The 24,387-nt window shown below is 35.6% G+C and overlaps 1 protein-coding gene across 5 annotated transcripts in view; it reads right to left on the minus strand.

Annotated features, from left to right (window-relative positions):
• Positions 1 to 24,387, minus strand: part of DOCK4 (dedicator of cytokinesis 4) — a 232,411-nt gene that overhangs the window by 13,332 nt on the left and 194,692 nt on the right. For 3 of the 5 annotated variants that reach the window (XM_032107391.1, XM_032107389.1, XM_032107393.1), the window contains 17 exons: positions 22,427 to 22,453; positions 22,169 to 22,264; positions 20,911 to 20,971; positions 19,108 to 19,201; positions 15,611 to 15,759; positions 14,639 to 14,725; positions 12,833 to 12,937; positions 10,828 to 10,969; positions 10,040 to 10,206; positions 8,814 to 8,900; positions 7,058 to 7,234; positions 3,869 to 3,952; positions 1,989 to 2,108; positions 1,494 to 1,615; positions 1,098 to 1,218; positions 533 to 614; positions 212 to 321 (listed from right to left, as the gene is read on the minus strand). In XM_032107391.1, coding sequence (XP_031963282.1) covers positions 212 to 321; positions 533 to 614; positions 1,098 to 1,218; positions 1,494 to 1,615; positions 1,989 to 2,108; positions 3,869 to 3,952; positions 7,058 to 7,234; positions 8,814 to 8,900; positions 10,040 to 10,206; positions 10,828 to 10,969; positions 12,833 to 12,937; positions 14,639 to 14,725; positions 15,611 to 15,759; positions 19,108 to 19,201; positions 20,911 to 20,971; positions 22,169 to 22,264; positions 22,427 to 22,453 — 1,831 coding nt within the window. The remainder of the gene's footprint in view (positions 1 to 211; positions 322 to 532; positions 615 to 1,097; positions 1,219 to 1,493; positions 1,616 to 1,988; positions 2,109 to 3,868; positions 3,953 to 7,057; positions 7,235 to 8,813; positions 8,901 to 10,039; positions 10,207 to 10,827; positions 10,970 to 12,832; positions 12,938 to 14,638; positions 14,726 to 15,610; positions 15,760 to 19,107; positions 19,202 to 20,910; positions 20,972 to 22,168; positions 22,265 to 22,426; positions 22,454 to 24,387) is intronic. The other 2 variants (XM_032107392.1, XM_032107390.1) reach the window with 1 other exon arrangement.

Below are 24,387 nucleotides of genomic sequence, written 5' to 3' on the forward strand. Positions count from 1 at the left end.
AAGAAATCAAGCAGAAATGTGAACAAGCACTATGTATTCTATTCACATCTCTTACATCTAAAATATTTTAGAGTATTTTCTTATAAAAACGTAAAAAAACCCTTGAAAATTTACAACAGTGAACAGACACTGAATCTGCTCAAAGTTCAACATGTGCCTTTATTGTCTTCTGAGCTATTTGTGCTCTGAGGATTCCCAACAAACTTCTTACCTGAGAAGTTTCTGAAGGAGTAGGGTAGATGGCACTGCAGGGCCTCTCTCTGGGAGACAGGCAAGAGTTTTCTCGGGAATGCTTATGTTTGTCAGACAACAGAGGAGAAGCTAGAATGTAAATGTGTCAAGTGATTAAATTCATGCAGTGAAACTCAGACATTTCAATTCTATGACAAAAAATTCCTCTCTCTCCAATAATTCAGATTCCTCAAATAATTGGCTAAATTTGATGTCTGACCAGTGACATCATGCAGAAATTCAGCTGTGTAATGTATCAAGAGTCATTTAATATGGCTTACCACAGCAGATGAGCACTGACCTCTGGCACTGGACGGGGCAGAACTGGTCACGTTAGGTGAAGCAGAATGAGTAGAACTCAAGCTTGAGGTAGATGGACTAGGCTGTGTATAGAAGAGATGCTTTTGTTACCACATCACACTTACTGGTTTGGAAAACAAAAATTTATAGCATAATTTTCACTAGAACAAAGAATTTATAACTTCTTAGAATAGTTTATCAGTAATTCAAAATAGCAAACCAGTATAAAAAACATTATTCTAGCTACAGAAAGATATAGTAAAATACTAAATAAATAGAAATATAATTAATACAGTAAAATAATTACATCACTATGTGACAACTGGACAAAAAGGTCTATGTGTCAGATGACTTTGCATCATAGTCCATTGCTACTTAAACAAGAGAAAACAGTTACATAAAAATAAATATTTCTAAGTGAACGAGGTTAACTTAAAGATTTGGTTTTTAAAAGAAGCATAAGCAATAGCTTTGAGATTTCTGAATGAAATAATAGAAGCATTAATTCAGTAAATAGCCTCATAAGAAAGATTCTGTATAGTTTAAAGAATGACACTAAATTATACCTGCATGTTAAAAACTTCATCTGAGCTTTCCGACTGCCCAGTGATGTTGCTGACTTCAGCAGAAGCTTGGGATGACAGTGATGAGGATGAGTATCGATTGACAGCTGGATAACTCAAGGGGCTATCATAAGAATAATGAAGTATAAAATGGTTAACTCTAATTGTCAATCATAATTTCTCATGTGAGAACAGCACATGTTTATTAATCTTTAAAGTTTAGTTGGGGGAGGGGAGGGGAGAGAGAGAGAGAAAGAAGGAGAGCGAATACATATACCAGCTATTCGAGGCTGAACACACTTCAGCCAGACCATACAAGGAAGCATGCATGTAATGGAAGTATTTATGGGTCATCTTCCAAGGGTAGCAAAAATATGTCATTACTAGTATTTAACTTGCCTGCGTCGTGGTATTACCCTGGTAGCATCAGGGCTCATAGAAACAGGTACGGAATTCCGGCATACACGAGGACTTCCATTTGGGAAATGAACAGGGCTAGCTTGTACACAGGCAGAAAATTCCTGGTGAGTTATTAAAAGAAGATTAATTAAAATGAACATAATATCATTAAACATTTTGTAAGATACAGATATGTAGATAACTACATATAAATGTAGTTATATTGGCACTTTGAATCAGCTTCATCATTAATATGAAAAATATTTTAACTTTTCACTAATGATAGTAAAATGTGACTATTAGTAAAACGTGACTACTTTTCTTTGCGTGGTATGGGAAGTTTATGTTTCTCTTTGCTTTTTTTTTACAAGGCGGCTACAAGCTGTAATGGGGACAAACAACCAGAAGATGTCACTGTTTGTTGCTTGGGAAAATGAACCAACCCTCAACACAGCCGAACAGTCTCCTGGTCTACTCACGCACCTGCTCACGTACCTGTATTCCCAAGCTCGACTTCATCACAAAGAACTGATCCACCAGCTTTTTGTGCAACGGCCTCATGTCCTGTGGCACCACCTTCTCATGCACCGCCAAGCCAAATTCTAGAATTTGGGCCTGCAGAAAGGGAAAAAATATTTTTGATCCATTTTCTTTAAGTTCTCATCACTAATTAAAAAAAAAATCCAACAAAATGCACATTGCCTTAAAAATACCTGTCTAAATCTCTGCAAGACCTGTAACCAAGCAAGGCCTAGGACCAAAAGCAGTAACACACAAGAGCATGTAATGCCTCTTCCCATTCAACTTTCCCAAAGGTTTCACCTATGCAAATTCAACTGTAATACTAAAAAACACTATGGATGACATAGTCAAAACTCTGACTAAACGGCAACTTTATGAAGAAGCATTCTAAATAAAAGCCTTTTTTTATAAGAACGGCTGTAAAAAGCATGAAACAACAGCAATGGTCACATCCACCAGAGACTCTGTAATATATTTGCAATGAAGTCCGTGATCCCCTATCCTATTTCAACTCCACAGAGACATCCGTTAGTGGTGGCTTAATGTATACTCTTGACACAAGGCATGACAAGCTTCAGAATCACAGTGCTCAAACTTTAATCTTGCTCAAATTTGATCACATGCATTCAAAATATTGAATTGGTTACATGAGGAATCAGATAAATTTAAAAACAAAATAGCTACAGTGTGCTGTAATATCTTTGGATGAGAGCTCCTGGCTGATGTTTTCACATAGCCTTAGAGCAGGCACGCAGCTGCTCAGCATCCCTGACCTCGGGTCAGGACTGCAGCAGATCCATTCACACACACAGCCATCCCAGCCCTTCCAAATGCTCTGCGTTAAATCAGCTGTGGGTGCCAGAGAGGGTTAAGCTGCTATTACTTGGAACCCACATTTTCAGTACAGGAAGTAATTAACTCCTGTTTTACATTGTAAAGATTGGTGAGATTAACTGCAGCTTGAAAAAATAAAATTGTAATGTCAATTATGGTACATTGTCTCAGTGAAATTAAAGTGAGCTCAGTGAATCTCTTCTGATTTATACTGTCTGAGGACCTGTCACTCGGCTGATCTGAGCAAAAGATACCACAATGCTGATGAAAAATGGAATTTCCATCTTGCCAAATTCCAATACTGTGACCCTTTTTATTCCAAGCTGGCAATAAAATTTGAAACTTTAACATGCCATATAGAACAAAAATAGATAAATGCCACTTTAAAAAGCTGAAATATTAGTAAATCTTGGATTAAAAAAAAAATTCAGTATTTTCAAATGGAAACACCTCGTATTTGAGGCTGATAGGTCATTGTCTTATAAATGAATGGAGAAATAATGCAAAATATATAATGCATAGCATACTCATCTGCTTAATATATCACTTTGTATTTACTTTACTGTCTACCTACTTTGACAATTACTACTAGATATCATTCATTGCAAGAGGATTTTGAATGGTGTTTTGCTCTTATGGCAAACCTTGTAGTGAAAATATTTTTCTGTAACATTGGTAGAGTACAAATATATGCTGAAGCCATCAAATGTTTCAATGAAATAATGTTTATTCTGTAATAGTGACTTTGTGTAAAAATAACACTCACACTCACTCAACCTGTATTTTACACAAAATAGTTTGAAGTGATTAAGGTGACGATGGAAAGACTAGGGGAAAAAATATTAACATGGCCCAGAAACCTGCTTGTATAGAAAGTTACTCTCTACTTGGAATCTAATTCAGAAAACACTGAAGACCACAGGGCAATTATTAATCTCCAATATTTTTTATTTTATTTGGAGACATTTTTAGCTAGAACAGCTGAGCAGGCCACCTTTTCATTCTTTTCCCCATTTTACCTGCTCAAGCATCAGTTCTCTCAAGCGTGTGATCTTCTCTCCATCCTCTGGATGGTTCAAGATGTATTCTTTGACAAAGAATGCCTAAACAGAATAAAATTACAAAGTAAAACAAAGTGAGTAAGAACACACCACTTTTGTTTCTTTTTTTAAAAAACAAGTCTCTAGATAATATTTTCCAATGTTTTCAAAGTTCCTTTCAACTGCAATAATGGGTAATACATGTTAAGTAAGTAATGAATCATACAGTCATTGGTGGAGACTATAGGCAAAAATATGTGGCCACTCTCATATGGAATTTATGAGTTGTTCAATATCTATGACAGATCCTGAAGCAAAATCTGAAGCCTGCAAATCAGAGTTGAAACCAAACACAGGTCACATGAACTAAGTATCTCTTCCCCAGTATTGTGACATAGAAGTTTCAAGTAATTACAAAGAGTTTGCTTTTCCTCTCTTTTCATTCTAGGCCCTTCATTACTCCTTAAATGTCAAGACGTCTTGGCAACAGTGTCAAGATGGAATCATATGCTATTATGGGCATTGAAGCTGTGACATTATCTTCTTACTCTCTCCTAATGTAAATAATATTTTGAAGAACTCACAGTGACAATGATGTCAAGAAGATACACTTCGCACTTCAGGAGCATCTGGCCAACATCCAGCTGTGTTAATGAGCTTACATGACTTTCCAGTCCATCTCCAATGCTCAAATTGCACCAGTTATAATACCCCAAAGTCATTTTACCAACCAGCAATGCTCTGGACATAGCACTCCCCTCGTCTGTTCAAGACTGCATCTTTCTTAATTTAGCAACTATTCTCCCCTGCAAGGGGATTATATTGAGTTTACAATAATTCTTGACAATACATTTATCTCACATGGTCCTTCCCCTACAGATAAGTAAATTATAAGAAGTCATTTTTAAATTGTTAAAAGGAGCCCTCTGATACTTGCTAAAATCCCAAACTCCAAACTTCTGCCAGCTGATGGGTTTTTTTCCCCTCAGCTACAAGCTAAATGTTCTTCCAATATCAAGCAGGTGGTGTCCTAGTGGTTTTGGTTTTATACAGATCTATAATTAGATATAGCTATGTGAGTTATAGACATGATTAGATTATTAGAGTAATAATGTAACTCCAAACAAATTCACAAATACTTATTAGAATTTCGCTAAATCCAGTAACATTTTTGGAACCAATGGCTTCCAATAATTAACCATGAAAAGGCCTCTACTCTTACAGCACATTTGAGAGGAAATGTAAGTTATAATACAAATTGCAGTTAAGAGGTGTTAGTGGGCACAAAAACAACTCTTCATGTTTTCCAATAGTGTTTAGAAAGTTTTTTTAAAAAATCAGTGGTTCAGTCTACAGCCATTTTTTTAGCATACATAAAGGTGCTACATAATAACTATTACTTATTTAAATTTTCCTGGAATCTGTTCCTGTACAGAAACTAGTGAATGGATAGCTTTAACATCTGCAATACCAAGGTGCTGAATAATTATAGATAGCTGCTTTTTCCCCATCAGAAGAGAAAACAATACACAAAAAAATTTCAAGAGGAAGAAGGGGGAAGAAGGAAGACAGAATCAAGAAGGCAGCAAATGGTCAAAGTACACTTCTTAAAACTTGGAAGCTGCCAAAAGGGAAGGAAGATATTGGTAAAGACATGGTCACTCTCACCTCAAGACCAAATGCTCCAAGAATGACTGAACTTTGAGCTTCGTATAGGGCAGAAGGGAAAAGCAAGTGAAACAGGGAAAAGCATTCACAGAGAATGGGATAACAAGAAAGGTAGAAGATAAGAACTGGCAAAACTGGCAAGACATAAAAACCCTGCAGAATGGACATGCAAAGAGAATTAAAGTGAAATGGAAGAAAAAAAGCCTCACAATTATTGCTAACAGTTTAGATGTATACAAAACAAAATTGCTGAAAAGTCCTATTTTAGTGTAGCGAGGGACAGAGGGCAGAAGGGAATCGAAACATGAACACTGTCTAGGAGATCAAGAATTACAGCCAAGGACAACAATAAGGATCAGTCTAGAACCTTTGATATGCTTGTGAAGAATGGAAGCTGTGCAGAGACACTGAGCTAGCTCTGACACTGCTAATTCAAACCAGACATAGTTCTGACGTGACTGAATTTCTCCAGGGACTCCCCTCATGGTGCTTCACTATGCTAAACAGTTTAGTTGTTGTTTAAAGGCAGTTAGGAAACATCAAAAATGTTACTGCTTTGCTTCAGTCTCATAATTTTCATACCACTGCAGTTTTGAAGACAGATTCTAATACTATGCTGGACTCAATTTCTTGTAGTTTAATTAAGATGCAGTTTTATCAAATTTAATACCGTTGAGTAAACACTGAATCTCTCAGCCTTTGAGACAAGTGGACAGAATGTTATTCAACTCGACATTTTCAAAGGAAAAACCAGCAGACTCAAGTATTTCTAAGACTATTAGGAGAAACAAGAAGATCAGGTTGGGCTACAAAGTTAAAAAAACCTTTCTTTTTACTTCAGTTTCAAAATTCCACAGAATTTTGTGCAAATACAGTATCCCAAACATTTAAGGTTCTCCGGTGATTCAAAAATTATAATAATGAGGAACAACTGTTGGAAACAAATCCAGTGCTAGACATTTCTAAATTGTATTTATTTTTTTAAATCCCCTTCCCCTCTCCCCCAAAAATAGCTTTTCTTAAAAACTTGGAAAAGAGATACAAGAATGATCTAGAAAATTATGATTCTTCAAGATAATGAACTTCTTGTTGAGAATTTATATATATATATATGTATATATATAAATAAATACTAGAATATCATCACAAACAAATAAATTTGCTTGTTGGCCAGAAGTAGCTCCTGTCCTAGAATAGGCAATGTATTATAATAATTTACTTACAATTAACCATTTAATTGAAAATCTCCAAACAAAACACTGAAGAATGCAGGGTAACTGTGAATTGAGTCATCACTGGAGTAAGTTTATGGTACTGTGTGCAGCAAAATGGTTATTTCAATAAACCACATCTTTAACATTACCTAACCCAAAGCTGCAATATAGGTATAATTATAACTATTATTCATACAGCATTTTCTGTCCTTAATTCATAAAGAGGAGCTACATCTGTACAGGGAAAGAAATCGGATTTTTAATAAACAGCAAGTAAATTGCTTACCTCTTGGTATCTAGCAACTCCACCATTAACTGCTGCATCAATGACCCCATTTAGACACATTGTGAGAGGGTTAATGTTCTGCATCTGTCGAGTTTGACACTGACTAATCAGTGTTCTTAACTGCTGGTTCTTATTTTCTAAGACTTCAATAGCATTCTCAAGAGGACTCATTTCCACCTGAAAGAGGAGTGAGAAACATTGCAAACAACTTAAATCTTCAGTTGAAAGAAGAAATATATTGCAGGTAATTTTTGATTTCTTAAAATACAACACATATTATTCTATATCCTAGAGTCCTGGGACAGAGAAAATACTTCTCACCTGGGGAAGAGATTTGATTTTATCATGTAATTAATGATCAAAATAAACAACAGTCACTCTTTTGTAGATTCATTATCTGACCTTGAGAGAAGACCCAGCCCTTGCTGCAAAACATTCACATACTTTTGGCCAGTGGTGGGACTCTTGGAATTCAGGATTAAACTGTCATTGGTAACTTTACCTACAATGGGCTTGGGGTTGGGGAGCTTCACCAGTTTAAGGGTACAGAGCAGAGCTTAAGTATGGGTGAGTTAGTTTCCCCACCCAAAGTGAAGTCAACAAGAAGACTTTACAGATCAGGAAGTCGGATGTAAGCTTTGAGCTAAAATGGTGATCAAGTTATAGTCAAAGGCAGCCTTGAGCAGGATGTGCCTCTCATCTCTCGAGGGTGGGGAAGTTCCTTCACAGGTAGTGTGAACTGAGCAATGGGGAGAGTACAGGCCTGCAGCTGCTAAAATTTACCAAAACATACAAGCACAAATCCCAGTCATGACCTCATACATGCCCTGGACAAAATGTTACCGTTTACTTTTGGAAATGGTGACTATAATGGTAACATGATAGTAAAATGAAGGTCTTCATATTAGTGGTCACATTAACCTAGTAAGGACTCAGCAGCAGTCAACTAACAAAATTTCTCATGTCACATACAATTTTTTGATTTTTACTGAACTCCACTTTTGGTTTTCTACAGGAGAATGTCAAGATGGTGAACACATGGCATTTTCCTGCTATTATAAAAGAAAAACACAACAGAGTTTTAGAGAAAATCAGTTGTACTATGGTATCTTTATATTTAATGGGACTATTCGAAGACTGGCTTTGACAAGAAGGAAAATAGTTGTAGATGTTACACTCCAGGGCTCAGCAACTGACCAATTATTTAGAGATCTTTACAGGAGGAGCACTCCTTCAAATATATCTGGAATCTATTTGAGGATTTTTCAAGAAATAGAACAAGCAAGGAGGAGAAATTACAATGTGTCAATAACAGACTGGTACATTAGACCCTATTCCTACAGGTTCTGTTCAGTAGCTCATGGCATTTATTATAGTACAGGAACTTGGAGAATGTTTATTTTTCCAGGACACTGAAGGATACATTAAGCTATAGATATTCTAAGTATTAAATGTTACATGGTGCTGAGTTTTAAGGAAGTAATTTTCTAACATTAAATGCTGCCCATTATTGTTCTCAACTTCTTTTTCCTCAACTGTTTAAATGAATCCTAAGGGTGGTTCTTAATAATGCTTTTCAAGACAAGAGAATCAGACAACTCAATATACTTTGTAAATAATTTTGTTGTAGCCACGTTGAGACCTTGGTCAAAGAAATTACATATGTGTAATAAATCTTAAAGCAGTTCATTGAATGACTTATGATTAAGGAAGTAAACCAACCCACAATACATACTAACATGAGTCTCATACTCACCACTTCACGCTTTTCTACTTCAAACCAACGAGATATTCCAGGTAAACTCTGCACCAAGATCAGTGTGGTTCTCTCTACCCATAGACTCTAAAATATATAAAACCAATTTATTTCCCTATTTGATTCTATATCTTCCTTAATTATTACCAGTTTTCTTTATGAATGTCTTCGTTAAAGTAACAGTATACATTAAAAAAAAAGTACTAACATCCAATTTCCTACTGAAATATCTATCCCATAAGCCAATGACACTCACTTTTCTCCTTACTATCTAGGTCTTAGTACTAAGCAGTAATTTCTGCTGATTCTTCACTCCTAAAATTTATTATATGTTGTCCCCAAATCTCCAAAAGTGACTCACAACTGAATTGGTGTTTTAATATTTCTTTTCTGAACTAACATCTGAGAAGAACAAGAGTTCAGAAACAGAACAACTTACAGATCACAGACCATGATCAGCTCCCCTCTGTGATGCCCTACCTGAGATTCCAGAATGCATAGCTGATGGGACACTCAAATGTACTACTGGTAAACACTTTGTGCAAGAGGTTTGTGAAATGACAAATCAACACACAGGATTGTGCTTACACAAAATATATTTATAGTCTGTATAGTTAAAACAAAGCCTAAACTTAAATCAGAGGACAATAGTGCATCAAATTAGTTAATTTATTACCCTTATAGTTTTTTCTTCTAAATTTGTAAGAAAATTATTATGGGATAACTTTTTTTTGTGTCTGAATACCAGAATATATTCTGCATCAGGACGTATTTTTAGTGGGTCAGAATTAAAATTACACTGGAAGATTGTGACATATTTTATTAGGAGGAACAGAAGGGATTTACCTATTAGGGAAGGAACTATTGCTTTCCCAGATTACATACTTAACAATGTCTTCCCATCTGCCCAAGAAACTTTTCAGAGAACTACTCTGCTCTCTCCAGTTCGGCCTTGTATATGTCACAGGTGCAAAAAAACAAATTAATTTTTTCACTCCTAGTCACATATACAGCAAGACCTTTGCATCCCCCATATATTTTTGATATTATTTTATTAAAATAAGAAGTGAAATAGTCAAACCTGAGATACTGTCTCCTCCACAGAATGTTATACCACACTCAGTTGAATAATGCACATACAGATGATGTTTCAACAAGGCAGCTGTTGTTGATATTACAAACAAATCCACAGGTCCAGTAGATCAGGAAAGGGCATGATACTTTACCTTGAATTCATTTTCCTTGTCCTTGGTCCCTTTGTGAAATGGCCTGTCATATCGGAATCGCCAGATGTGATTTACTTTGTAAAAGCTCTTGATATTATCAGGAATGCCATCTCTCTGCAAAACTTCCTGGTTTTCTGGAATTGGTGTCACTGCATAAATCTGCAAATCTATGTGTAAAGAGTTAAGGCTATCCCACTTTATTCAAATTAGCAAAGTATATTGACTCCTGAAGCATTACTGAAGAAAAATTCTTTAGAAAGTGCATATCTTGAAATGCTTTTATACTAATATTGGTTTGGGAAGGGAACCAGAGAGATTTTTTGATCATTTGAGATTTCTTTGTACTGTTTTGTTGAAAATTTCATCTTTCTTTTTGAAATACAGCTACTTACATGGAATAGTACATCAAGTAAAATTTAAATTTAATTAAATATATTCTTACACACACAATATGTCATGCCATGCTAACATAATGTTGTATTGTAAGAAGTTAAATTACTGTAACTTGAACTGCTACACCATTATCACAGTGGTGATAGTTCTGTAGGTACTTTTAGCTAAAGAAATGATGTCAATAACACATCAAGGAATTTTTAAATAGAACCAAAATTACACAAAGACCTTCCAAACACAATAGAGTGAACTGGGACAAAATGCAGGGGAATTCTCACCTACCATTTATTTCAGTGGAGGCACCATGCGATTGAAATTGGCTATAGGTGTACCTACATTTTTTAAAAGCATAGAAGATGTAAGTGCACAGTATGGCTTTGTGATTATGTGGATACACTGTGCTTCTGCCTGAAAGATGGTCTCATCTGGCTGATTAGCATGTTGCATAGCAATGGCATGTGGGAACTCATTCAACATTCGCTGCTGGAAGGCCTCCAGCCTTTCATAGTCATGTCCTCGGCAAACAAATTCCTTATTCTGAGTGGAATAAGAAAACAAAAAGCAAGAGCAAGTTACATGAAAATAACTGGGATCCAAACACACGCTCTTAAATATAGATTTTCCAGGCAACTTTTGCATCATTTTAAGAAGGAAGAAATAAGAAACAAGGCAAGAATAAAAATAAGGAATATAGGAAGAACAGAAGGAAATTTTATCATATAAGTTAGAAGAAGGAAATCAGAAGAAGGAAATTTTATCATATAAGTTCTGTTTTATTCAAAAGTCTGGAAAAATGGAATAATTACACTTCAAAGTTTAATAAAATCTGAAGGGAGAAATTGTTCTTAGTGGATCAAAGTATGCAATTAACATGATATATCAGACTGTATAAAATATGTAACAGAAATACAACCCACAAACAGTTAAGACAATGAAATGGGCTGGAAGCCAATTCCATGAGGAACTAAGAAACTTTGCTCTAATGTTATACAATTCTGTAAAAACATTGCATAATAAAAGTGCAGAAGGCATTCAATTTGCCTTATCCTCTAAATGTTTATCAATTACCAGCCTGGAAAATTAAAATGAGCCAGTTTTTACGACACAAAGTAAAAGAATGCTCCTGGCACTGAATTCTGAGAGCCAAGACTTTCATGGGAATTGCTACAAAAAAACCCCCAACTGTAACAGTATTATTGTTCAACTACAAATTAAAATGTGAAAGCTTTATTATGAAGTTTAGTCTTCATTCCTTCTACAGCAAACACAGCCAGACTTACAAACTGCTTTGTCATAAAAAAATTAAATCAAATGTATTAAGTTTGTCCTTGTTGGTGTCGCAAGCATAAATCTGTGCTGTGTATGTTTAACTTGAAAACTGCATAAGAAGATGCATAAGCAGTGAAAGACCTAAGGTTTGAAAGTACTGCACTACTGTGCAGCTTCTTCCACTGCTTTTACTCTATCAGTTGCTGTTTAGCAATCTAAACATTAAATTCTTTCTGATTAATATTTTCACATTGGTTTATACAGAAGTTATATTCAGATGACTATTAGGTAATATCAAGAACTATCTTCCCATCAGACTCTTTTTGAGTACTTTTAAAGGGGAGAGTTTCATGCTACATTTACCAGTTAGAAATTGTCATTTTCCCCACCACTAAGGCAAAGACAGAGCAGGCTTTTTAGGTCTCCACCATATGGAGGAGGTTCCTTCATCACTTATTTCAATTACCACAGGAAGAGAAGCTTGGATTATGATTGCAGCTGCTCCATGAGTAAGATGGATTCTGTCCTCTTCCGAAGGTGACAGTCAATGCAGCTAAACTACTGCAGACTGTGGAAGAGGGGAACAGTGTAAACACCACTAACATTTTCAAGGGCACTCTGGAAACTTCAGATTTCCAGATTAATGATCAAGAGTAATAACTTTATTATTTGTCAGTTTTAGTACATTAATAATAAATGAAATTCAGCATGTGGAATTTCTAAGTCATTAAAAAAAAAATAGGAACTTGGGAATGCAATTGCTTAAGTGCTAAATTGCTGATGATCCCACCACCAATGGATACTACTTCTGACAGTCTTTCTCTGAGCGCCCACCAGCAGAAACAGAACAGGATAAAGGGAACAAACTACCATGAACCACTGGTCTGTGGAACAGTATAGGTGCATGGTTTCCAACATAAGTATCAATATTATGTTTATGTAGGACTCTCTTATTTAGAAGCCTAGCATTTGTCTTTTCATTAGTCAGGACCTTTTCTTAACCATGAAACATGAGGGTAAAGAATTTCTCACAGGATAAGAATTTGTATATGGTATGAACAAATTTTAACACAGTGAAAGTGATTATGAATGTCAGTAGTACTCCATTCTGTTTATTTTCATTTCACTTACCCGCAAGAAGAATGGGAACTTTTTCCCATAGAAACCAACTCTGAAAAATTCTGGCTCCAAACGCTGTTGATCCATAATTTTATCATACAAAGATGCTTCCATCATCTGCGTGAGATTGAGAAGAAATGCAATTAGTCTTTTTTGAAAGTGTATTTTTACTGTAAGATATCACAAAAAGGAGTGTCTTTCAGGTCTGGGATACCGGAATTGCAATATATCTCTGAGCAACAGCTAGGACATCCAGAAGTTTCTGAATGCATCAAATTAAGTAATTATACCTCCTAGGGATCTGAAAGTTTCAAAGATTAAAAAAAGAAATCCTTTAAAAGATGAAGTACCTATATTAAGGGGGTAAAATAGAAAGACAGTTTGAAATACATGACCCAGTAACCTGCTACTCATCCAAACACATGGCAGTAATGTGGTCAGTTAAATCAGCAAAGTCTAATTTCCATATTCAAGACAGTTTTGTCCAAACCATACCAGATTCCAGTGATTTAAGCATCAAACACGAGTTCCTTTAAAATATCACAATAGCAATTAGCATAATTTTTGGTCAATACATCTGGTTTTTATTTCACTCAAAACACTGACACAAAGGGATCTTAATGCCAAAGTCCCCTTTTTCTGATGATATTTTCAGCAAAGTTCTTAATACTGTGGGAAAAAACCAAACACAGTCTTAGCCTTATTTTAGGTAATGCAGACAGTTATTTAATATGCATATGTTATCAACAGCTGCCTAATTATACTGCTATGAGAAATCCCCACATCTCCCTTTTTGGATTAACATTGGTGGCACAGATACAGTAAAAGGATATTTCAAACACGAAACACATTCAGTACAATTAATTAAACATGCATAAACTAATCATTTTATTCACATGATGATAGTTTGCTTTTGCTTATAGGATTCTGCCATTGACATCTCTAAATATATATGGAATAAGCAGATAACAGGGAGTCCTGCCACATAGCTCTGTGTTGAGAATTTTGCATAATGTTGTTAAGCAGCTCTGGATTAAGGGGACTTCACTCAGTCCTAGCAGCAAGCATCCTACATGTACAGGAAATTTTAAAGGGAAGCTGCAATACAATACTGAATCCATCAGAAGCAGATAAGAAAAGGGAAGACTGAATAATCTTTAAAATGCACTATCTGAAAGAATGAGAAACAGTGCTTAGAGTTCTAAAATGAAAGAAACAACAGGAAGACTGTACCAAGAAAGATTAATTTTTACTATATAATATTAAACAGACCATATTTTTAAGTAGCAAATTAAAGAAAAAAGTATAGGTGTACATTGCTTGTGGCAAGCTCTTTGCTTGCAATTACAACTGCAAAGAGATGCTGCTGCTGCTCCTAGTGAAGGACTGCACAGAGCACATTCCCTGGATAAACTGTAGGAAACTAATGAAAGTGAATTTGTAGTATTATTTTTATGCATAAGCATGCACACAAAAAGGATGCTGTACAAATATTGGAAGAACATTAATTTTATAATAAAATAAAGCAACATGGTCTAGTGGAAGGTGTCTATCAGGGGAGCTGAAACTAGATGATCCTTAAGGCTTCCAACCCAAACCATTCTACGAAGATAGGATTTTCTCATTTTTCTTTAAAAAGCTTGCACTCCTTTTCTATAATCCTTATTGTAGAAAAAAACCATCAGGGTAAAAAACAAGATTTGCAAACCAAACCTAAGGACTAATCTGTGGTAAATTCAATTTTCTAAGTATTATTTTATAACCAAAATTAAAAAGCTTTTGGATTCCTGATTGATGAAAAGTATTCAAGTACATTACCCTCATCTTGCTGAGGTTTCTGTAGTCATAGTAGCTCTCATACTGTTCTGCAATTTTCCTGCATAAGATAATGCCATTTTCCCAACACTGCAAGCAAGTAAAAGATGTTCAGTAATTCAAAGCAGCTGTTTGACAATTTGTGATTTATTTGTGGTCTGTTCTACCTATACAAGTCAAACTTCTTGCAACTGAAAATATTTGAACAAACTGTCCACTAAGCATACTGATAGTTTCTGAGTAATACTGATGAATTCTTTGAAGAATTAAAAATATATTTAGAGATTTATTTAATAAATTATTCTTTTTGGACTATGCACAAAATATAAGTCATTGCAAGAGTGATGGACAACTCTTCTGACACTACATGAGATAGATTCAACACAGTATGATTTTTACATTTTAAAATTGTATTCTTAATACATCTTCCTTAATTTTAGTAGGTTGGAAAATACTTCATTGCACCAGGTAAGCTAAACTCTATAATAATTACAGAATTGTTTGAAAAACATGATAATCAACATTCATTTGATTACACTGATTAGGCTTACATGGATTTTACACTAGCTACACAGAATTGTAATGCATTGCTTGTTTGTCAGCAGGACAAATCAGCACTAAGTGTATAGAAAAGTTTAGACTACAGGATAATTACACATGCTTCATTAGCTTTATAAGGCTCATTTTCACCACCTTTAAAATGGGGAGAAATTATATCACCTTTTATAAAGTGCTTTGACAGTTACAAAGCCAACTGCTACACAAGTGAAAATTATTCTCATATGTAAGTGGGGGATTTCTAGGATACAGCCACGGGATTAGAAGAAACCTACTGCATTGCTAAGTAACTGCTTAATCAGGCAAGGACAAACACTTCCCCTGAAAAATACAAAAATACTGCGACCCTGGCACTAATATCCTAAAATGAATTAACTACCCTTCCCAGATCCACTCAGTAAAATAGGACTATTTTACCTTTCCCCTATCAAAGTTTTGAATGATGGTCAGATGGAGACACTCCTTACGTTGCCACTCTGTTTGCATGGGGTAGCTGAGAAATTCCCTGAGCGGCCGATCAGACCACTCCAGCAGCTCATCGTACAGCAGGAGTGTGTAGGCAGCCTCTGCAAGACAAATTACAGCATGGCTCTTATCAACACCAAACAAATAGACAAACAAAGTACACAGAGATGTGAATGCTTTTCTTGAGATGCACCTTTTTTTATTTTGAGTGTTAGGCAGACGGTAGTGCTGGTTTTGGTTTGGGTTTATTATTTGGAATAATAAATTCAGCTTAAAATTTTCACGCATTATTTAAAGTGGAGTCACTGGGACAGTTCTCCTGGAGTCTGACAATATGAAGGAGACAGAAATTAAGTAACCATTATCTGCTTAGCCCCAGTTTTCCCTGCTGCTAAAGAGAAACTTTCAATGACACTGCTGTTTGAACAAAGGAAAGGGACTGGAGGATGAGGAACATCAATAGTGAAAGAGGAAAGAAGCCAAGACTGTGGACACAGTCCAAAAGAGATCAGGGCTGGGAAGAAAACAGGGAGGCAGATGTGTGCTTAATAGAATCCACTCCTTCCATAGAGAAATAAATCCCTGATAGATGAGCCTTACCAGCTGGCCGTAACAAGCAATTTAGAATACTGCAATATTCTTCTCTTTTCAATTTTAAAAATTTTATTTAGTTTTTGGTTTTCCAGGAATCAAACCTGTTGTTGCTCTCTAGTCAGAGAGCTGTGTAGTAATCTTTACATCACGGTTGGTAGAAATTATCTGGGAATATAAAAATTATTATTGTTTTTACTTTGATTTCAGGAATTCTTCAGAAACAGTACACTAAAATAATATTAAATTAATCTTTTCATTGGAAAGTCAGATTTTGGTGAATTACAAAACACCAGAATTACTACTGTCTATGACAATTCAATTCAATACAATTGAGCATAGGTATTATTGAATTCCAAGTTAGTATTCACTGTTTATATTTCCACTCACAGGACCACTTTGCATGAGTGACTCAGTACAAAGATGGGCCATGTTCTGGAGATATACTGCATTGGAGAAAGAAGTTCCCTACTGGACTTATTTTATTGCAGGTTTTATAGATTGTACATAAGGCAAAAAAATAACAATAAAGTACTAAAGTACTTTTTGTGCTAAGCTAAGTTTGCCCCAGACAACCATATCCTACTTCTGCCTCTGCCATATGAGTTCCCATAAGACAGGCAACTTAAGCCAAATACTACAGTATTTTTTCTAGCAGTAGTGTTCCTCTACACGTCCAACTAAGAACCTGTGGATCAAAAAACATCACTGCAGCAGATATTTGTGGGAGAGAGCGTTTTGAATCCCAGTGTTGTAAAATGCTAAGCATGGTGCAAACTGATGCTGTGCTGTGATACAGCTGTACAAGGGAGACCAGCTTGAGTTGCACAGACAACCTTAATTCTGGCATCACACAGCTCTCAGGCTGCTTGACAGGTAACCCACCTTTGTGATAGTTTCAAGCTACATTTTTGTACTCAAGACATGAAGCACATCTATGTATTAATTTTAAAAATCCTTGGAGTTGATAATAACAAATCATTCAAAATCACAAGGAAGCAAAAGATAGCAGAACGTAAGTACATGTTCAGGATAGCTCATCTTGACCTTTCTTTTCTAAACTCGGCATCTAAGTCCTTCACTTTAACAAAATTTCATCTGCCATAAAAATGTTGGCTTTTTAAAATTTTAATAAGTTTATACTGAAGGTTTCTAAAATAAGAATGACCATACTGCATTAAAAGTCTGAAGGGTTCCTCTACCCAGCATCCTATGTCTGGCAGTGGCCAACATAAAAATAACTAATAAAATCCTGGTACCTCAGGGAGAGGTCTGTAACTACTGACTTGCACCAAAGCACTAAGGAGAGATAAATAGGGTTGACTTATGATGTGACAAATCCAATTTACACAGGAAATATTCAAAACATTAGACATTTCTAAGGTGGATAGGTAAAAAGACAGTCTCATTACAGTTCTCAGGTGACTTAGGGGACACAAGGAATCAGTGCATTTATGTGATTCAGTTTCAAGAGAGGTATATTTTCAGCTGTAACTGAGTGCTGTGTGAAGAAAGCTTTGAAGTAATGTTTTGTATAAAAAGGACTTTTTTTTAAACAGAGCATTTTTAGAAACAATCCAGTAAATCATACTATGGAAAGGAGAGAAAAATAATTTCATCCCTAGGATGAAACTATGCAGTTAGCAAACTAATGCCGCAACATAAAGGAGTGCTGCTGAAGTATCAAAATTTTTTCCTAATCCCAAGTTCTCTAGATCAGCTGATTTACAAAAGTCTGTGCTGTCTCTGATAAGGCAAGGCAATGGACTACACAAGTCTGTTTTCTAATCATGGGTGTGAGACAACTCTTCTTTAAGGCTCTCATAGCAAAAAAAAAAATTTAAAAAATTAAAAAAAATAAAATTTAAAAAAAAAGTGGTGATATCTACCACAGCAAAGAATGCAAAGAATCACACACATTGATAATAAACATATAGGAAATACAACAAAGTCCTGGAAATAAATTTTGAGCAAAATACTGCTTAAAATCAAAATGGATGGCAAAACAATTTTAAAAATTACATTCATATCCCAGTTGGAGGTAAACTGGACACAGAATAATACTCAATGCATAAAAGGAACTCAAGACTGCTCAAAGAGTTACTAGGATCTATTATGTAAATGAATAGCTTGGCACACAAGCCAGCTGTGGCAGAGAGACTGCTTGATAATCAAAACAGTCTTGTGACTCACTATTGCCAGGTCACATGAGGAAATTAGAATCTCTCTTTAACATATCCTGCTATCTAGTCTACATTTAAATCCATGAACTGCAAAGGGACTGTGGAAATGCCAAGTGAACAATCTTTCTTATGGATAGCAGAAAAGCATACAATAGTACTGCAAATGTGGTATGTGAAGCTTTAGAAAGACATCATGAAATTGCAATACTTGTCACAGGTTTTAGGGTCTCTACCTCATCATGAGTAAGTGATATGGGTCTTCCTTTCTTTTTTTTTTTTTTTAACCTAAAAATGAGGTTCTGAAACACAGCTGTGTAGAAACACATCACCAAACAGATAGCCAGAAGCATTACAGGAAAGGGTATAGGCTCAGATACCACTAAATGAAATAATAAAAACTTCCTCTAGACTTTACTCCTTTTGGGTGAAAAATGACTGTATCACACATTTACTGCTTGTGTGTATCAATAGAAGTCATTTACCTTCAACATGGCTCAGAAAATAGTAGAGCTGTGGGGCTGAAAAAAGCAGTATATTTTAAGAGACATCAATTAGGCAAGGAAACTCAGCTGTTGCCTGGGTTGGTATGTTCTGCACTGAGGATACAGATTACAGGTTTGCAAAAGACCGCAAACCACAGACCTAAATATGTTTTTCTAGTTTGTATTCAGTTACCTGTGAAGTTTTGTGCTTTCAGATGTAGGTCATAGAGCTTATGAATATAGCGAATATACATCTCTTCCTTGTTCAGTTCAGTCTTGTAAAAATTCTGAAATAAAATTGAATTTTGTAATAAAATGCAGTAGTTAATAAATTTATGATAGTGGTTACAAATAAAAAACTTCAAACATAATACTCCAGAAATACATCCATAGATTTGATTTCTGAACATATAACTGCTATTTGTTGTTACATGGATAAAATATGGACTGCAATATCATAATTCTTAGTTCAAAACATTCATTATCTATTTACAAGCCCTGAAGCAATGTATGAAAAAGTTACAGGGAGAGGAGCACAACCCTATAGCACTGTTCACAAGTACTGCCACATTCACAATGGACATGCAGTTGAAGTCCTCCTGCTAGACATATTCAACATTCAGGATAATCTGCTTTGGTTAATAAAAATTTGTAGGCTAAAAGAGTCTAAGCACTGGTTCTCATTAGCAATTAACAATTTCTGTTCTATTGTTTAAATCACTATTTTGAACTCTAAGCAGTTTTTCTCCTAATGTACAGTATTCTTATTCTGTGCCACTGTTTCCTAAATTGAGTTATTATCAAGGAAAAAGGTGGGAGGAACACTATGAAAACATAAAAATAAAAAATTTATAGAGAAAATATTTTTTAAACTGATTTGAGAAAATTAAGCATTCATTGTCTCTCTGTTGTGCAAGAGTATTAAAAATTTCTTTGAAGATTATTAGGATATGAAGTCCACCTTAGCCTGTATGAGTCATTGAAAATCCCATTAAAAAGTAATATGGTGTTTTGGGATTTTTAAATATTTTAATTTTCTTTTTGTACTAATCTTGGATGATTTGCTAATAATAGATTAAAAACTCCTTAGGGATGAAAATAATCCAGGTGCTTTACAGAATTCAGATCATGCCACATATTTTGACAGCAAGCCAGCTGCTTTATGGCTTCATAGTAAATATCATCCCTATTTAGAGCACTGTTTTCCTACTGAACAAATCCTTTGTTCTCCTATGTATAACTGCTACTTAGAAGTGATACCAAATTGTTTCACTGACGTCAAAAACGCAGAATTACAAGTCAGCTTATTTTGTTTTTTTTTCCTCTGGCTAAAAATACAGCTTTTCAAAAGATCCACCATGAAAATGGAAACTTTCCAAGGTTAACAGAAGTCAACACACTTGTCAGTGGAAACTGGCCTAGAATTAAAATGCATCTTTTAAACAAAAATGCCATCTTTTTCATACTTATGATTTAGCACTGTTGGTTGGTTGTAATGATGATAACATGACAACAGGAGGTCTTGAGCAGCATTTCTATCTCTTCTACTGAGGAGAGAATAGCCTGCAGTATTTACAAGATCTCCTATCCCATATTACATGCTGTAAGAACCAATTTGCATCAGTTATTGGGGAATAAAAGAAACAAGAAAAAACATGTTGGGTTTGGGAGAGGAGGAAAGGCATGTTTGTTTCTATGAACTCAGAGACTAATTAAACTTGGAAAGTACTTTGGTGAAGTTTATCAAGTAGAAAGAGACTTGAAACTGAATAAAGCAGTACTGGAGACCTCAGAACCCAGCTATGAAATGCCAAGACTAACTCTGTATCGATCTCAGCCTGAAAAAAACCAATCAGTGATTCTAAGCATAGTATATTCTGTCAAATTCCACTTAAATTGCAACAAGAAGCAAAGTATCGCCTATTCAAATGTGTATCTGCATAGTAGAAAATGCACAACTGATATCAAAAAGGGAAAGAAAAAGTATTATACAAACCAAAAGGCTAACAGTGCAGCCAATCTTTTTGCCATCCACTTCTCCCATTTTCATGCAGTCCCTAAAGCAGAAAGTAAAGTCAAAAGGAATGATGTTTATCCTCTTACAGTGAGGCACACCTCAGAAAACAGACATATTTGAGTTGGCAAGCTGACTGAAATTATGGCATTCGGGTGAACAGCAGACCTAAGTGGCTAAGGGATTTCATGCCCCCTTTTGTAGTACATTGAACACCTCAGTTGTCAAGAAAGTCAATGTTTTCTTTCTGTCTTTGTCATTACTATATGAACTTTTTTATAACACAGATAAAAATAGCCTGTATAACCATGCTGAAATAAAAGAATAACAGGCAGACATCACCATGTAGTCATTAAAAGAAATTTAACATAACTGTAAAACATTCTTGCATACATGAGCTAAACAATTGCCCCAAATACTCTCATAACTAACAGAACACCACTGTTTTGAAAGATTAGGCGTCCTAGGGGTTGTAATCCAACAAATCCCTGAAGAAAAACAGCAGTGCCATGCTTCTAGAAATTAAGAGTTCAGTCTCTTTGTTGATGAAATAGCTTTCCTTATAAACTGTCAGTGATGATAGCAAGTGGAGTACTAGGTCTCACCATGTGTCCCTATGGAATCAGAGAGAAAACCTTACGCTTGAGCTCTAGTAAAGTGCTACAGGCAATAAGGAGGACTAAGCTGAAATCTGAAGCCTCTACACAGGCTCACAATTGACTGGGAAAACTGCTTTTAGTCTCGCACTCCTGAAAGAGAGTACGTGCCTCTCATTTCTCTCTCCTTTGATCGTGTGGTAGAGTCAGATGTGAGGTGTTCACCCAGAGATCATGTCTTTGTATACATACTTACTGTGCCAGCTGACACTACAACTAAGCATGATTGACACAGTGATAAGAATTTTACATATTGTGTAAAACAACTGTCAGGTGATTAGTACTGAGCTCTGTGTCTTCAGACAGACTTGAGTCACTAACCCACTGCCAGAAGTTACTACAATCCCTGACAGGAAACTCATACACGCTACGGGATTTTTACACCATGGGGAGACCACTTGGTTGTTTTCATCCTGCCAGTTGCATTTTCCTGATGACTAAGCAGCTGCTGTCAGAGATCCTGAGCACTTACAGCGGATGTATCCATGTATCCATGTGCAGTCACTGTTTGAGCAAGATAACCGTATTTGTTCCTAATATTTCAAAGGTGACAACCCTACTTCTAAATTGTGATAATCACTCACCTGTAGTCCAGGAGCCTCTCCATGAGGCGAGTCACAGTGGCAATTAATGAAACACCACTTTCCCTCCATGTTTCCCTCTCAATTTTCTTCAGCAGACTGAAAAAAAAGCCAGAAAAATTTCACTGTTTATTTTTAACTGTTACTATGACAACCTCTCTGCTTTTACCAGTACCTTAATACCTTAGCAACATCTTTGATAGTTAGATTTTCTTTTACAAACACCCTCCCAAGAAGCACAATTTGCAAACAGTGTCTTACCTAGGATAAGGACCAAAAAGTGGAATTCTAGTCCAGGAAGCATTGACAAAACAAACGATTTTTGTATTAGCTGAGTCAGATTAAAATATATGAAATACCTAATTTTCAGAATATATTTAGATCCCAAAGACTTAACACACCTCTTCCATAAAATTTATATATTTACTTCACATTGATATGTTAGAAAATGCAGAATTTAAAGGTGTTCCTAGAAAAGAATATTCATCAGCTCAAATATACTGTCTCAATTTTTTTAACAAATTTTTCATTCTCACCTCTCTTCTCTAATACTTCAGTATGCATGAAATTTAAGAATAGAGGAGGGATTTTAATAACATGATTCCCTCTCTTCACTTAACATTTCTTTCTGAGAACATACTATCAATGCACATGTACAATTCCATTAGCTTAAAGTGCCATAAGATTCTTTTATTAAAAACTGTTTTGCTGAGTTCTTACACCAATATAAATGCAGATTACACATTGAAGTGGAAAGATTTCCAAATGGTAATGTAAGTGGAGCTGTCAGTAAAACTATACTTAATATAATTTTCTTTATTATTATTCTTAGTATACTTCTGCTACAGGCCTCTGATTTTCACTGCTTATCAATTTATTTATTAATCATTTAGGCATGAATTTCCCACATTTTCACTATATGAATGAGCAAGGAAATACTTATAAACAGATCTGTGTTACTTTTATGCTTTGGTAAAGGAGCTTAGGTGGATGTCACATCCATGGAGATACTTCAGCAGTCTCCCTGAAAATGTACTCAGTTATGGTTTATTTAGAAGCCTCTGAAAATTACCACATCCATATACTTAGAGGCTTTAGAGAGTTGTTAATAGCATCTCTGAATCTTCCTTCTGCAGTGGGCAAGCTGTCAGCTCCACTGACCTTCATCTACCCTGAGCATGCTCAGTCCCTCTCCTACGTCCAAATTTCAAACATGTAAGAGCACTCAGGAACTCCTACATGCCAACTGCACCAGCTATACACTCCAGCTCTGCTCCTTACAGACTCAGGGATGTCACAGATGCAATTCTCCAAACGAATTTGACCTAAATGTAGCTGTGCTCTGCTGGAAGTGAGGAGGAAATACTGATCTTCATCCTGCACCTTTGCATGCATCTTAAACTCATCTCTTCAGGAGGCAATCAGATGTCTTTCCCTCACAATCAGAGACTATCTGGCTATCTGTCGTTGCTAGCAGGCAGATGACAAGGCTATCATTAACCAGAAAACGCTGAAGCACGAAGCTGGCATCTCTGTTTTCCATACAGAATACACAGGCTACCTTAATTTGCTTTTGAACCCCTTACGTTCTTTCTAATACAAGCATTTGTGTCTTATAAGAAATAAGAGTACAGCCTGTCACATTATTAAACCTTGATTAGTGTAGTGATTTTTCCTTTCTACTTCCTTTTAACCCTATATTAAAAAGGAACATTTCAACCTAGATTCAACAAAATAATTACCTATAGTTCCTCTAGAAAAACAATAGAAGTCTGACGTCTCTTTCAAAACAGATTGTTCTTATCTGCATTTGACTTATGCATTTTCTTTAAAATTGCACTAGCATGTTCATTATAAACACACAATTTCTAATAATGGGTTGAGTAGATACATTCAAAGTATGTATTCAAACTGACATCAATGTCGTCAGTTTAAAAAATTTATGACTTGCCTTCTGTTGCATGTCTCCCTCTTCCCACCACACATTTCCACACAATGCAGAGAACAAACACTGAGAATGAAAAAGCTACTCAAATGTATCCTGGCTAAATCTAGGTGGAATTGAATCCCTGTTCTTACAGATCCCAAAGCATAGCCAAGATGCTTGGCTATATTGTACAAAGCACTAAGGGGGTTAAACAACATAAGGAAGCAATAAAAATGTTCCTGTCTATCCATGCTACTATAGCCTAACGCCTGGGCTCACCCGAACAATTATAGTT

This window comes from Corvus moneduloides, chromosome 4, assembly GCF_009650955.1.
Source record: "Corvus moneduloides isolate bCorMon1 chromosome 4, bCorMon1.pri, whole genome shotgun sequence".
Classification (NCBI taxonomy): domain Eukaryota; kingdom Metazoa; phylum Chordata; class Aves; order Passeriformes; family Corvidae; genus Corvus; species Corvus moneduloides.